Source organism: Nannospalax galili, unplaced genomic scaffold (genome assembly GCF_000622305.1).
Source record: "Nannospalax galili isolate Female #2095 unplaced genomic scaffold, S.galili_v1.0 scaffold161, whole genome shotgun sequence".
NCBI classification, from domain to species: Eukaryota; Metazoa; Chordata; class Mammalia; order Rodentia; family Spalacidae; genus Nannospalax; species Nannospalax galili.
In genome coordinates this window covers 688,709-704,801 of record NW_008348586.1, presented here as the reverse complement: position 1 = coordinate 704,801, position 16,093 = coordinate 688,709, and the positions used below count along the sequence as shown (strand labels likewise).

Here is a 16,093-nt window from a genome sequence, read left to right as displayed (position 1 = left end):
TTAATATATTCTTTTAGATTAAATATGAAAATAATCTTCTTATGGCCCAGTGAATTTTTCTTGCCAACTCTACCTTAGAGATTCTTGGTCTAGAAGGCAACCTTCTATTTGATGACTGATGAACTTTTATTCTTTCGCAAGTCATCTTATGCATGGTATAGTGGAAAGCATAGATGTGCTGGGTCATAACCTTGGCTATACTGCTAATTATCATTAAGCTGTCTGATCTTTGCTAAGTTAGGTCAGTGTTCTTGGATTTTTCTCACTTTTAAAGAAGAGGTCATGCAAGATGCCTTTTAAGAACTTGCTGAGACCTGCATCCAGATCTTATACTCAATGTCTCCCCACTTTCTTTTCTAAGTTAGTCTCCTTTCCCTTTTTGTTTTTCCTTAGAACTTCTTTTTGAGGGCTGATTAGATGGCTTAGTGGGTAAGGATGCTTGCCACCAAGCCTGATGACTTTGGGTTTGATCCCAGAACCCACATAATGTACATGCATGCTCCCATGCATGTGTGTATATACACATATAAATACATATATGTTAAAAAGAAAAAAAAAAACTAAACAAAAAAATCCACTTCTTGGGGCTGATAAGATGGCTCAGCGACTCATTTGCTGCACAGGCCTGGCAACCTGAGTTTGATCCTCGGAACCACATAAAAGTGGAAGGAGAGAACATCAACTCTACAAAGTTATTCTGTGACCTCCACTTGAGCACTGTGGCACAGGCATCCATACACACATATCTCTCTTACGCGTACACACACACACACACACACACACACACACACACGTGTGTGTGAGCACAAAAAGCAATAAACCCAAAACAAAACAAAAAACCCTCTTCTTAGGCCTTTTCATACTAAGGTAACATTCTTTGAAAATCTCCTTTCCTCTGCCTACCCTTCTCTTCAAAGTTGGTTTTCTTTTGTTTGTTTGTTGTTTTGAGACAGGGTTTCCCGGTAGCCCCATCTGAACTGGAACTCTCTGTGTAGACTTCTCTGGCCTAAATCTCAGAGATCTGCCTGCCTCTGCCTCCTAAGTGCTGGGTTTAAATTACCTTTCTCTTCAAATGCATGCCTCAACCAGATTTTGGCGCTGAATATTCCCCTTTTCTCAACCTATGATGCATCTTAGAAATATCTTTCCAGAAATATCTGACATAGAAATGTTCTAGGGGCTGGAGAGATGGTTCAGTAGTTAATAGCACTGACTGCTTTTACAGAGGACTTAGGTGCAATTCCCAGCAACCACATGCTAGCTAACAGTCATCTGTAACTCCAGTTCCAGGGGATCTGTTATCTGTGGGCATTGCATGCACAAGTGCACTTATATATGTGTTGGCAAAACACACATAAAAAGAAATGTTCTGAAGAACTTGCTATGAATAGACTGAAGGGACTTCGTGGATAAGTGCCACCTGAGGTAAGCCCACATAGCTTAGCACATGCACTGAAGCAAGCTGAATGTGGTTTGTTAGATAAACTTGGCTATGGAAAAAGGTTTGGGGGAGAATATTTTTATATCATTGACTGGGGAGGTAGGTAGTAGCTATGCCTGAATGAGGTCAGAGGCCAATATGTGATCTGTTACTCTTTTCCTTCTGCCTAGAGGTTTTAGATCTCTGAATAGCCCATATAATCTCTGTAGAACCCCATCCTCTAGTGACATGGGGGAAAGTAGGTGATTTATCTGTCCTTCTCTGTTTATTTCTAGATATTTGGAGAACATAGTGACCTTTCTGTGAGTGCTAAGGGGCAATACCAAACTGGAAAAAAAATCATTTTGTATACTTCTTTTAGTTGTTTTGTTCTCAAGACTTGCCTTCTTTCTATTAGCATCAAATCATAGAACAGAGAGAGTGTAGGCTTTATTGTTAACATAAACCTGCATTGGTCACTTGCAATCACCTATAACTCCAGTGGATCCAGCACCCTCTTCAGACCCCCATGGGCACCTGCACTCACATGACAGACACACAAGACACACACGTGTACACATGAATAAAAATCAAAAAGTAAATTCTGGGGCTGGAGAGATGGCTCAGCGGTTAAGGGCACTGACTGCTATTGCAGAGGACCTGGGTTTGATTCCTAGTACCACATGGCGGCTACGAACCATCCTTAACTCCAGTTCCAGGGGAATCCAATGCCCTCTTCTGATGTCTGCGGCATTGCACAACACGGGTGCACTCACATACATGTAGGCAATACACTCACACACATTAAAAAAAAAATAGATTCTATTAAGAGCACTGGTTGTTTTTGCAGAAGACCCGGGTTCAAATCCCAGCACCCACATGGTGGCTAACAACCATCCATAACTCCAGTTCCACGGAATCCAATGCCCTCTCCTATTTTCTGCAGGCGCTATGCAACATGAGTGTACTTATACACATGTAGGCATAACACTCATATACATAAAAAAGAGTAGATTCTGATGGCCTGTCACTGGACATCCTGTTTCATGACATCTGGTGGGAATATGGAACCCATGTTCTGTAGATGTAGCCCATTATTCTGTGATGTGACATGGGTCTCCATTATTGCCCTCATTATCCTAGGATCACCTTTATCAGAGAATTCCTTACATCTAAAAGCTTCTGCCTTCTATACAAACACTTCATCATACTCCTTCTTTAAACTTTCATTTCCTATTTTCATGGTAAATGCCATTATCTTTGCTTTTAACTTTATCTTCTAAAATTTCAAACAGGGAAATTGCTGAAGCTACAATGAAGTTATGTAACCTTCACTTTGCTACATTAGTTAACATTTTGTCATATTTACTCCTGTTTGCCTAGGCCCCACAAGTATCTCGTTTTCTGTCCATTTACAGAGACTGTTGACACTCCTTGAGCAGAGCAGAATCTCCTTCCTTGCTTAACTTGATCCATGTAGTCCCATTCTCTTGGGTGCTCTTTATCACAGTCTCTCTAAGTGCTAGTTTCCCCGCAGCTATCAAGGTAGTGAACAACAGAAATGTATTTGCTGCATGCATAAAGAACCATTTTGTCATAGCCTGTATTCTGCATTTTGACTCCTCTGAAGTAACTCCCTTCTTCTCTAATCATGTGGTGATTCCCTCTTGAGGGTTTAGGTCTTTTTACTTTGGTCTGAATGCACTGTGCTCTAACCATACTTAAGTCTCTACCCAGTGTTTCCAATGGCCATACCCTCTCTGGTTCCTGTGTGACCCATGTCTCTGCTTTCCCTGGTGGTTTGCCCTTTGCTCCCATGGAGCTCCAGTCTCTGAATGACACGGCAGCTTCTTGAGCCACTATGGACACATTTCTCTGCCACATGCAGATTGGTACAACCTTAGAAAACTGCCTGCTGACCGACGGTTGCCTCAGAGCCGTTTAATTTGTGTCAGCTTTCTGCTCCTCTGTTCTTCAGATGTAAGCCCAGTCTGGACTGGTGCTTAGTTTTGTCCTCTTGCCAGGTTGGCTGTGCTCAAGTGCCTGGCAAACGAGTTCTTGCCCTGTTAGTTCTTGTCCCCTGTTTCTTTGCTGACTGTTCTCAGAATGTGGAAATGTTTCATTGTAGTTAGGGATCTTGTGACATCATTTGGTGTGAAATCTGGCTTCTCTCAATTGCTAGCCACAGTAAACTGGGAGACAGATGCCCTATCAGGTGTGACTTCACATGCTTTCCCATGGGGTTTTGCATGGAATCCAAACTTGTCTGTCGGGGATCCAGCATTTATCCTTTTCTTTTGTGCAAAACACTGGCACTTGCTTGTTGAAAGCATTCTCAGAAAGCCAGAAAAGTATTTTCCAATTGGGGTTTTGTGCCTCAGTGTCCCTAGAGCTAGTCCACTGCAGTCACATGGCAGCTCCAGGGGACCAGCCACATGGAAAATGCATGATGAAGGGAGGTCCTAAGGATTTCACTTCAGGATAGTCATTGGCCTGGGGAATCTGATTCTGATCAGAGAGGAGAGTTTGGGTCTTCCTCTCATGGGAGGCAGTATTGTATGATGTTAAAAACATAGGCTCTGGAATGAGATCGTCTTGACTTTGTGCTCATTTTCTTTAATACGTGTAAAGCACTAAAAAAAGTGTCTGTTACACAACAAGTACTTGAGTAGTCAATAAAGTTTTTTTTTTTTTTTTAATTTTTTTAAGACAGGGCCTGCAGGTCACTTACGTTCACCCTATACTTGCTATGGAGATGAGTTCAATAATTCTTGATCTTCCTGGCTCTAATTCCCAAATGCTGGGACTATAGGCATGAGTCACCATGCTGGCCAGGTTATTACTTGACTTTTTGAGTTGTGAGGATTAAATTATTTGAAGTAGTTATCACTGGGTCTCAGTAACTCAATGTTAACTTAAAAGCAAACAAAAAACATTCCCATATAACCCAGGCAATGGCTTCCTGACTTCTAATGTAACATAGAGGAAATATTTTTTCCAGAGGAAGGGCAAGACCAGGCAAAGGAGACTTCCCTTGTGTGTCTGGGAAATGAAGAAGACAGGCAGATCCAGGCTTGGGTTGGGGGGTATCAGCATGATGGTTGGCAAAGACGTCTGTCCTTTGCATATTGGCATGTACCTAAGTTGGTGCTGATGCAAATTCTTTCTCTTTGTAGATTTCACAAGCTAATCTGGGGGAGCTTTGGCAATGGGCTTCCAGAAAGCTCCGGGGTTCTTGCTGGCAGCGGGGACAATGGCATGCTTACTCTGTACAATGTGACCCACATCCTGTCTTCAGGAAAGGAGCCAGTGATTGCCCAGAGACAGAAACACACAGGGCCTGTCAGAGCTCTAGACTTTAATCCTTTCCAGGTACTACATTTCAGTTGATCAAACATGGCCAAGGCATGGAGCAGCAGGTCTGAATGGAAGCATTCACTTGCACCTCTAGGCTGTAGCTCTGAACCCTCTCCAGGCTGTAATGGGTGTGTGAGTGGGGGGCCTTGGCTATCCTAAATGTAGGTCTCCTCCCCTTTTTTCTGTTTTTGTGAATGGGGTCTCTGGAAATACCTTTTATTCATACAGGGTAATCTCCTGGCCTCTGGAGGCAGTGATTCTGAAATCTTCATTTGGGATTTGAACAACCTGAGTGTTCTGATGACCCCAGGATCCAAGTCACAGGTGAGGAAACTCATCCCACCTGAGGCTGCTGCTTGGCGTGTGAAGCTAGTTTTCCCAGGTAATTTTGAATTCTAGGACCAGTCAGAATATAAGAGGTTTCAGGCTTTACCACTGGAGGGCAATAAAACTCCACAGACTAAAGTGCTACCAGTCAGGATGGAGGGTATGTGGAGCAGTTGGTTTGTAATCATTAGCTATTTAAAAAGTTTCTGGAAGGCCGGGTGTGGTGCCGCACGCCTTTAATCCCAGCACTCGGGAGGCAGGGGCAGGCGGATCTCTGTGAGTTCAAGGCCAGCCTGGTCTACATAGAGTTCCAGGACAGCCAGGGCTACAAGGAGACCCTGTCTCAAAAAGACCCCAAAAAGGAAAAAAAAAGTTTCTGGAAGGAAGTGAAGGACATGGGTGGCAAAGACACTGAGAAAGGTGTAGGAGGCTGTTTATCACAGTCAGGGGGACAGGGCTGGCTGAGGCTGTGGGTGCAGTGGATAGCGAGCTGGAGTGGAACTCTGGACGTACCTTCATCCTTTTTGTGGGGAGAGGCAGCTTTGTCTCTGCTGCTGGCTCTGCCATGCAGTGGGTCTAGTGGGTCTTCAGTCTCTGAGTGTGCCTCTCTGTTGGTCTATAACTTGGCCCATCTCTTTGCTTCCTGGCTTTTCTCTGTCTTGCACTTCCAGTCTTATGAGGTAAGTTAATATGTAAGCTTGATAGCACCTAGTGCCCTAAAAGTAGCACTAGTTTTTTTTTTTTCTGTTTCACTTTCTCTGGGGGTCTTGGTATTTGTTTTGCTCTCTCCCCTTCCTCTTCCCCTCCTTCTCTCTTTGTCCTAGATAGGAGGGTTATTTTTCAATCTTGACTCTATACCTTAAAAGATCCTCCTGGGAAAACACAGCTTTCAGCACCCTGGGATTGTCTTGGTTTGAGTAGCTCCAGGTTGCTTTAATTAAGTCTTGCAGGAGGTAACCCACTTGGGCCTGTCTCCTCTTGGGCTTGCTATGGGTGATTGGGAGTAGTGAAAAGCACTGGGGAGGCAGAGGCAGGCAAATGTCTATGAGTTCAAGGCCAGATTGGTCTCCATAGTGAGTTCCAGGCCAGCTGGGGCTACAGGGAGACCTTGTCTCAAAAAAAACAAAAAAACAAACAAAAAAAAAAACTAGGTATCACTTGGTTCAGAGGGTGACAGATTGTCCTTCCCACTGTTTGCCTTAGCAGCCCTCAGAAGACATCAAGGCCCTGTCTTGGAACCGGCAAGTCCAGCATATTCTGTCTTCTGCTTACCCCAGTGGCAAGGCAGTTGTGTGGGATCTCAGGAAGAATGAGCCTATCATCAAAGTCAGTGACCACAGCAGCAGGGTGAGTAGTAAGCTACCTGGGCTCTGGCTTCTTTCTGTACCAGACAACTGAAGTTGCTTTTACCCAGGCCAAGAGTACATTTTCCAATGTTGGATATGTAGATTCAGCTCCTTAACAGAATTCCTATTTAAGAATGAATGCTTAGGAAACTTAAACAGCTGATGTGGATGTTTTTGGTGTACCTTACTTGTTCACAGCCATCACTTAATCTCTGATGTTGTTTCTGCCATATAGAAGAAACATAAATAGTATCCTTAGAGTTGTTTCATTCCAACTTGGCAGAAAGGTTCATAATCTGAAGAGTTAGGTTGTATCACCCATTGAGATCTATTCTGTTCACAGATGAACTGTTCGGGTCTGGCCTGGCACCCAGACATTGCTACCCAGTTAGTGCTATGTTCAGAAGATGACCGGCTCCCAGTGATTCAGTTGTGGGACCTGCGCTTTGCTTCCTTACCCCTGAAGGTGTTGGAGAGTCACAGCAGGTAGCATCTCAAACCCCATCTACAGGGGCTTCCTTTAGCTACTAAACATTATCCCTGGCTTCCAAGCCACTGCAGAGAACACAGCCAATGCTAGCTTTATCCCTAACTAAGAGGAGTTCCTATGGAGCCTGAGGTTATAGAGGAGTGTGTGAGTCCATCTGACTTCCAGAGATGGGAATGTGGATGGGTTCATGAGAAATATTCAAACCATCACTATAACAACTATAACAACTACCTGAAGTAACTAACTTATAAAGAAAAAAGGTTTAATTCAGCTCACTGTGTTGGAGGTCTCCATTCATGATTGATTCACATTATTTTTTAAATATTTCATTTATTATTTTTATTTTATGTGTATGAGTGTATTGCCTGCATGTAGGTAAGTGAATCCATGTTGTGCAATGCCCATGGAGGACAGAAGAGGCTGTAGGATACCCTGGAACTGGAATTACGGACAGTTGTTAGCAGCTGTATGGGTGCTGGGATTCGAACCAGGGTCTTCTGCAAGAACAGCCAGTGTTCTTAACCACTGAGCCATCTCTCCAGCACTACTTTATTACTTTTGGGCCTATGATATGGCAGAAAGTTATGGCAGGAGTGTGTAACAGAACAAAATGGCCAGGGAGCAAAAGAGAAATGGGAAGAGGATGAGGTCCCAGTGTTCCCTTCAGGGCCTGCTTTCAGAGATCCGCAGTCCTCTTACCCTACCTTACCTGTCAATGGGAGGCTTCACAATAGTACCTCTCTGAGGACCCAGCTTTAACATATGGTCCTTTGGGAGACACTTAACATCCAAAGTATAAGCTGTGTATAGTGGCTCATGCCGGTGATCCATCCTAGTGCTCAGGAGGAGGATTGCTGGGAGTTCAAGGCCAGCCTGGGCTACAGAATAAGTTTGAGGCTAAGCCTGATCTACAGAGACCCTGTCTCAAAAAACAAAGCAGAACAAACCAAAGCAAAACCCCCATGTTTAACAGTCTCCTTGAGAGAGTTCCTTGGCTCTGATCTGAGGCCAATGCTCATTTCTCCAAGTGGGTCATCTCCTGCAAGACTTAATTAAAGCAACTTGGAGCCTATCTGTTCATGAACAGGACTGCCCCTGAAGCTGTGGTTCTTAGTGGAGGGAGCAGCTCCACAATGTGCTTTTTCTAACAAAGGAGCCATGCTGCCTTTATTCCTCCTTCAGGAGTGTGTGTGTGTGTGTAGGTGTGTAGGTATGCATGCATGTGTGGGCACAGAGCAGAGGCCAACCTTGGGTATTAATCTTTAGGAGCTGTCTACCTTGTTTGTTGAGACAGGGTCTCTCATTGGACCTGAAGGTGGCCAATTAGGCTAGAACCTCAGGGATGACCATGCCTCTGACTCCCCAGTCTTGGGATTACATTTACCACCATACCTGGCTTTTTTATGTGGGTACTGGGGATTGAACTCAAGTCTTTACCAACTGAACTATCTCCCCAGATACTTCCTTCAGGAGTTTAGAGGGTTAGGTCTTCACTGGGGGGCTAAAAGCATCCTAGGAATGGGTGTTTATGTAATTCATACTAATTCACAATTTTACTCTAATTGCTAAAAAGCAGGCCACTCAGCAGGGAACTATGGGAAGCAGAGTGGGTCATAGTGCTCAGGGTTTGATGTGGGTTCTGGCTATGCAACTGTCTGAAAGGTACTTATTTTTTTCAAAGCCTTGTTTTCCTCTTTGGAAAATGAAATTAGACCATCCATTTTATAGGGTGAGCCTTAGCTAAGATATTAAGGACAGTCTAGTCATAGTAGGCATTCAATAGATGTTAGTTCCTCTTTTCTTTTTCAGGGGGATCTTGTCAATGTCGTGGAGCCAGGCTGATGCTGAGCTGCTGCTCAGTACTGCCAAAGACAACCAGATCTTTTGTTGGAACCTAGAAAGCAGTGAGGTAGGCTGATCCTGTGAGCGTGCTGGGATGGAGGTAAGACTGTGGAGGAATCCCAGCTATGTGTTTTGAGTTACCTAAGTCAGGGTTTGCTGGACTGTGCCTAATGATAATGTTCTCTCATGGCAGGTGGTATATAAGCTACCCACACAGAGCAGCTGGTGCTTTGATGTGCAGTGGTGCCCTCAGAACCCTCCTGTCTTCTCTGCTGTCTCCTTTGATGGCTGGATCAGTTTGTACTCTGTGATGGGTAGGAGCTGGGAGGTCCAGCACATGAGGCAGACTGACAAAGTTTGAGGGCTTGCTAGAGAGTGCTGGAGGGAAGAGCCATCTGTGTTTTGGCGGGGAGAGAAGGACACATAACCTGGGAAGAAATAGGAGCTATTAAAGATAGGGAGACCAGACCCTGGGTTTTGGGGGGATATACCTTGTTCCCATATCTAACATCCTGGAAAGAAGTCAGTTTTTGCCACACAATAAGGGCTCTGTCACCTTGACTCTTGTTATTAGGTGTTCTTTTTAGTATTTCATGGACATTGAACCTCTCTTTGGGGACTGCTGTCTCATGGGTATGGGCTATCTTATCTCTGCTGTAGATGTATTTGGTGTCACACTCCAATATAGACTTCAAAAATAGTAGGTTTTCCAAGAGGCTAGTGCATGAGCTTCCCATTCACTTCCAGTCCCATTCCATCTCCTAGAATGTGGGAGTCTGGCCTTCCTAGGTCAAATGGGATATATTAAAAATTCCTCCCCAAATGGAGTTTATAACAGTTCCTGACCAAGATTCCACTTGATACTGGTAACACAGGTGTCCCTTTCCTCCAGATCTCCTCTTCCTTCAGCAAAGGCCAGCCTCTCCCACCACTGCAGGTACCAGAGCAAGTGGCCCAAGCATTGTTAATACCTCCCTGAAAAAGCCTCCCAAGTGGATTAGAAGGCCAGCAGGTGTTTCATTTGTTGTAAGTGTTAAGAGTGTTTGGTGTGATTGTGTGTGAAGACTCCCATGTGCCCAGCAAGAAGCTAAGTTAAGGAAATTTGTTTCCAATACCTGTCTCAGATCAGGTCCCCCTCCACCTCTCAAGCAGGTGGTTGATCTAGCTTTTCTCTTTACCCTGTTACCCATTCTGTACCTTGATCACTGAGCCAATTCTGTCTAAAAGGAATGGTTTACTTTAGACCTCTTTCTTATAGAGAACAGCCCAAGATGCTACCAGAGATTTCTGTAACCCTTACATGTCTGGACTGGTAGCAAGGAATGCAAGGAAGAAAAGAAAAAATATGTAGATTTTTATCTTGCCATCCCTCTACTCAAAACCTCTGATCCTCCCATCACCTTACAGACTTAAGGCTAAATATACCCAGGGTTCCACCTACCTTGCCAGTTTTATTCCTGTCTCATTTTCACATGTTCCTGTGTCTCAGTTACATGTGACTCATTTCTGTCCAGGAATAACTCCTTGTCTCTCTTGCTTCTGCTTTACTCTATCCTTCAGCTTCTCTCCTGTACCCACTGAATCCCATTGTGGGCATTGAAGACCTCCTACCTAAATACCATCTCTTCCTTAATGCTAGCCAAAATTAGCCTCCCTTCTATAGTTCTTGGATTTGTATTCCTGTAATGCTATATTCTAACCATATAAAGTTGTTATGGTATGTGTATATATACATATGTGTGTGTATATGTTTGTAGACCCTGCTAAGTAATCACCTCTCTAGGGTACATACCATGTCCTGTTGGTTTTCTATCCTCAAAGCAGCGCTTCTCAAATTTATGTGCATAAAGATCTCCTGAGGATCTTACTAAATTTAGGTTCTGGTTGAGTGGATCTGGTGTAGGGCTCAAGATTCCAGTTTTCCAACAAATTCCCAGGTGGTATCTTTGCTGGTGGTCTGAGGAGCCAGCAGGTCCTGAAGAACCTAACACAATACTTTCTTTAGATACTAGGCTTGATTTGAAAAATTATAGGGGTTTGTGTCTGTAGAGCCAGCACTTTTATTATGAGGTTATGACTGAGATACTTAAGAAGGAATGAGTTTATGAACCGAGAGGAGGGGGTTTGGGATGTAGCATCCCTGTTGCCCTGGGTTTAATGACTACCACCATCCCACCACCACAAAAAGGAGGAAGAGGGTAGTGAAGAATTCTTGCCATAATTCTGTCATTAAGTAGCTAGGTAACTCTGAGCGAGTCATTTAACCTCTCAGGACTTCCAGGTCTTCTCTGTAAAACAGAAATAGTAATACCTGTCCAGTTTTTTCATGAATTGACAGAACCTCAGATAAGAATAGATGAAAGGGGCTGGAGAGATGGCTCAGCAGCTAAGGACACTGACTATTCTTGCAGAGGACCCAGGTTCGATTTCCAGTACCCACATGGCAGCTACAAACCATTCTTAACTCCAGTGCCAGGGGAATCCAAAACCCTCTTCTGACCTCTGTGGCATTGTACCACACAGGAGCACTCACATACATGCAGACAATACACTCATACACATAAAATAAAAATAATAAATAAAATATAAAAAATAAATAATAAAAAAAGAATAGTACACTGTCAAGTACTAAACAATTTAAATGGTGGTGTTGAGCACTAAATGGCACCCTAAGTTTTATGCTATAAGTGGTATAATTCTGACTAAGAAATTCACTAAGCAAATGGGTTTTAGGAAAGGAAATAGTGACTAGTTAGAGAATAAAGCAGTGTTTGTCAGTCTTGGCAACACATTGGAATAACCTGAAGATTTAAAAAATACTGATGCGAACTGTTCTAGTCTGCCTTCGATTGCTGTGACAAAACACTCTGACCAATACCAACTTGGGGAGGAAAGGGTTTATTTAGCTTACATCTCCCAGGTTCATCACCGAGGCAGCCCAGGAACCTGGAGGCAGGAGCTGGAGCACAGGCCATGGAGGAATGCTGCTTACTGACTTGGTCCCCTGGCTCATGCTCAGCCTGCTTTCTTCTACAATACAGAACAACTGGCCTGGGGTGGCACCTCCCACAGTGGGTATGGCCCTCTCATATCACTCAACAACCAAGAAAATGATATCCTACAGACCTGGCCACAGGCCAGTCCGATGGAGGCAATTTCCCAGTTGAGGTGTCCTCTACCCAGTTGTGTCAGGTTGACAACTAAAGCTGTCCAGCACACCAACCTTCCTCCCCCTCTCCCCTAACCTTCTGGGATCATTTTCTGGGATGTGGCCTATTGACTGGTTAGCTTTCTAGATAGTTTTACTGTTTAGCTAAGATTGAGAACTGCTGGAGGAAGAACTTGCTGAATGAAGCTCTTGCTTTGTGCCATGTGCTTTAGTTAAAAGGATGCAGCAGGAGGGCTAGGTGATGTTGTAAGTAAAGGCAGAAGCAAGAATAAACCTGGGCATTTTGGGACTGTGGAACAGTCACATAAATAACCAAGGAGAAAGATGTTGGGGTAGACATGTTTAATCCTAACTTTGTAGGATTTTGTGCAAGTCAGAAAGAGGAATGTAAGTGTCCTCCTGTGGTCCCAAGTAGCAACAGGGTGGTATAAGCAATAGTGTAGGCTGTAAGCCTTGGACTGGGAAAGTGGAGAAAGACAAAGCTTAGCAAACTCTCTAGGAATCTAGATGTGTTAGCACAGGGAATAGAAAGGAGTGGACCTGCATGAGAAGCATTGAATAATGAAAGGGAAGACTGTTGTTGCTTGGCTGTAGTGGATATAAACTGTGTAGTACCACCGTGTTTAGGCCAGGTGCCTGAGAGACGGTGGTACTAGGACTGTGAAGCTGCTGATAGTAAGACTGTAGAAGTGAGTCATATAGGATCCATTCAGTACTCAATTTCTGATCCTATTTCATGTTTAGGAGCTCTCTGTGGGTTTCCTATCTAAGGCTTGATCAACAGATAGCCTTCCCTGTGATCTTGACTTGGTGTTAGTGTTTGGTTTGAAAGTATAACCTTTTCCTTTCTTATTTTTTCTCACCAGTTTGGGGGAAAGCTGGTTACCTTTGGCCTCCCTAGTGTGCCTGTCCAGCAGATGCCTCAGTCTTGTTTCCATCCTGTGTTCATTAGTCAAGTTACTACAGAATCTGAATTCCTGATGCGGTCAGTGGAACTGCAGGAAGCCTTGGGATCTGGAAATCTCCTTAAGTATTGTCAGAACAAGGCCCAGCAAGCTTCACTGCCAAGTGAAAAGATGCTCTGGCAGTTCCTGAAGGTAGGAAGCCTGAAGGCCGACTGCCTGAAAATGCAGAGCTCTAGCTTCTATCAACTCCAGGAGATGAAATAAGCATGGTGTAGCCAGGTTCAAGAAGCCCTAACCCTGGCTTGATTTTTGTGTCCTCTAGACACAGAATCCTTACCCTTTACTGGAGGCTCAGAGGCCACTTGTGAAGATGGAGAGTACAAAGGAACTTTTCCTTTCTTGCTGCTGTTGCTGGTGCCCTAGGTACTTTGGCAGCCAAGGCGAAGGTGCTCATAGTATCATGCCAAAGAGAAAGGAGAAGGAACTAGAGAGGAAGGAAACAGAAAAAGGAAGGAAAGAGTTGTTGGAGGAGTATATAATCATAGGAAGGTTTTGCCTTTGTTTTAGGTAACCTAAGGCAAATATTCATGGTAGGCTCAAAAGTTCAGGTGCCACTCTTGTTTCGAGGTAGGGATTCAATTTTAGTCCTAATTGTGTCAAGTTATGACACACAGGAGGCATGTTATACCTGTCAAAGGGGTAAGCAGGGCTGGAGATGTAGCTAGAACACCTGCCTGCCTGGCTTGCATGAGTCCCTGTTTTGATGTTTAACACTATACCATGTACACACACACACACACACACACACACACACACACACACACACACACACCAGGAAGTGGGAAAATGAGAGCTCTGAAGGAAGAAAGGGAAGCAGCTTTCCCTGGGGGATTGTGCCATTTGGGATTATAAAGAAGAGTTCAAAGAGGGCAGTGCCTATCCCAAGGGGTCTGAGAGGGACTCAGAGTCTGTGCTTCAGCTATAGTTAGGTTTTGTGAAGGTACACATCAGGAACTGAGACTCATAAAAGGATTTGAAAGTGATCTTTTCAGAAATGATGCTGCTGATATAGGTGTAATACAAGCTCCGGGAGTGGTGGGATGGGAAAGGAAACAGAAGTGAGCAGGAGGTCAGCCTTACTCAGTTGCACAAAGCCATGATACCCAAGGACAGAGGGGAGTCTGCTTTAAAATCTACTCATGTGCTGGTGAGGTGGCTCAGCAGGTACGGATGCTTGCTACCAAGCCTGATGACCCGAATTTGATCACTGGAACCCACACAGTGGAAGGAGAAAAACTGATGCCAACAAATTGTCCTTTGGCTTCTCTGCACATGCACTGTGCCACACATGCACACACCCTGACACTAAATAAATAAATAAATAAATAAATAAATACTCAGTGCTGTCCATCATGATGGTTTCTGAAGCTGAATGTGGAGGAACATTTCCAAGAGAAAGCATGGAAGGAGGAGGGAGCCAAGAGGTTGTAAGAAAGGTTATAGTCAGAATTCATTGTTTAGTGCGGACTAAACAAAGGGTGCAGGTCAGCTGACCCACCTTCTTGGTCCTTGGCATGTGGGATACCGAGTGGGAAGCTGACTTTGTTTACTGAATCTGGGCAACTTTTACCAGTTGTCTTCTCAACCCTACATTTAGAATCCCAAGACTACTGTGGCTTATACTTGTTATTAGTCTCCTCAGAGGAATGTGGGACAGGAAACACAGCTTATCACCAGGGAGGGCAGCATCAGTCAGTCCTCTGCTGTGATAGCCTTCTGCAGTCCATGCAGCAATTCAGAGTTCTCTTCAGCTCCTCAGACAGCTCAGATGCAAGAAGATGAGATAGATACACACAGGCAAATGTGCAAGGTGCCCTGACTAAGAAGACTCTTGGGCACAGGAGCCAGACATCAGTTCCAGAGTTCCCACAGGGATCTGTCCAGTGTTGAGAGTCAGTGCAACCAGAAAAACCCTGATGCAGTATCCATGTCAGCTATTTATGTGGTTCCAGGCCAGATGCAATTTACCAATTAGAAGCTATATTGCCTCAGAATAGCTGACTTTTTCTCGTCAAGTTACCAGGGTAATAGTTAGAAAGTCAACTGAAGGTAAATTCTCATACAGAAGGGACAGAAGGTTATAATACTGTCCATAGCCCAGCTACAAGTCAAATATGAGGAAGAAAGTGGAGAGATAGTGCCTTTTGAGGGCACTTTTGATTGTACATGGAACTGTGTTTGAGAGTACACTGACGCAGCTGTCCATCATGGTATAGGAGAAGGGCCATTCACATCCATTTAATGGAGACTTTTCTGTGTTTTCTGGTTCCTTAGGTGACCTTAGAGCATGACCCTAGGATGAAATTTCTCAAGCTGTTAGGATACAACAAAGATGAGCTTCAGAAGAAGGTAAACTGCTTTCCACATCTGAAACATGCTTTCTGTAGAAAACAAGAGAATCCTGCTTGAGGAAGCTGCTTTGGAACATCTGACTTTAATTAATGACTATATGAGCATTTTAATCTCCCAGAATAAATACGGCTTTTCTCCAGAAAAAAATGGATAAAGGACCTTATAGTCTGTAGTTGGTGGGGCATGGGGGATAGGAACAGACTTGCCTGAGCATGCACGGGCAAGGATGGCATTCATAGTCTCTCCTCACAGGTGGACACGTGGCTGAAGAATGACTTGCAGTTAGGGGAGAGCCCTCAGCCTGAGGCAGTTGACCTCAAAAGTAACAGACAACATGCCTTCTGCAGCCAGGTATGGTAGAAGGCCAGCCAGCCGATTTAAGGTAGCATAGAAGCCCTGCCTTTAAGGTGCCTTCTCCCTGTCAGCCCCTTCACTTGTTCTCAGTAAGCTTCTGTAGAAGTCTTTGCTTCTTGGGACCAGGGTGAGACAGAGTCCATAAGCTTTTGTATCAGGATCATGAACTAGGGTGCTTCCCAAATCTTACCTGGTTATTCTTTTAGCTTTACTCACTAAGGACCAAATAGTAGAGCTCTTGGTGAGAGCATGCTCTCTGTATTCTGGTTTCAGAGCCTGCATAGTCTCCTCTGTCCTTCGTACAGGCCTCCAAACATACCACAGAGGAAGCGTCTCCATCCTCAGCCTTTGATGAGCTGGTCCCTCAGAACATGACCCCATGGGAAATCCCCATCACAGAAGGTACCCTGGCTCTGAGGGAGAGAAACTCACAGCTTGGGAGCAGGTGGGCCCAGAGTTCTTGGTTTTGAG

General features: G+C 44.3%; 1 protein-coding gene across 1 annotated transcript in view; it reads left to right on the top strand.

Annotated features, from left to right (window-relative positions):
• Sec31b (SEC31 homolog B, COPII coat complex component) overlaps positions 1-16,093 on the top strand; it is a 29,596-nt gene that overhangs the window by 5,105 nt on the left and 8,398 nt on the right. The window contains 12 exon segments of the mRNA XM_029569657.1: positions 4,597-4,792; positions 5,006-5,101; positions 6,308-6,451; positions 6,794-6,936; positions 8,750-8,849; positions 8,976-9,137; positions 9,675-9,756; positions 9,759-9,808; positions 12,818-13,048; positions 15,191-15,265; positions 15,521-15,619; positions 15,928-16,024. Of these exon segments, the coding sequence (XP_029425517.1) occupies positions 4,597-4,792; positions 5,006-5,101; positions 6,308-6,451; positions 6,794-6,936; positions 8,750-8,849; positions 8,976-9,137; positions 9,675-9,756; positions 9,759-9,808; positions 12,818-13,048; positions 15,191-15,265; positions 15,521-15,619; positions 15,928-16,024 (1,475 nt within the window).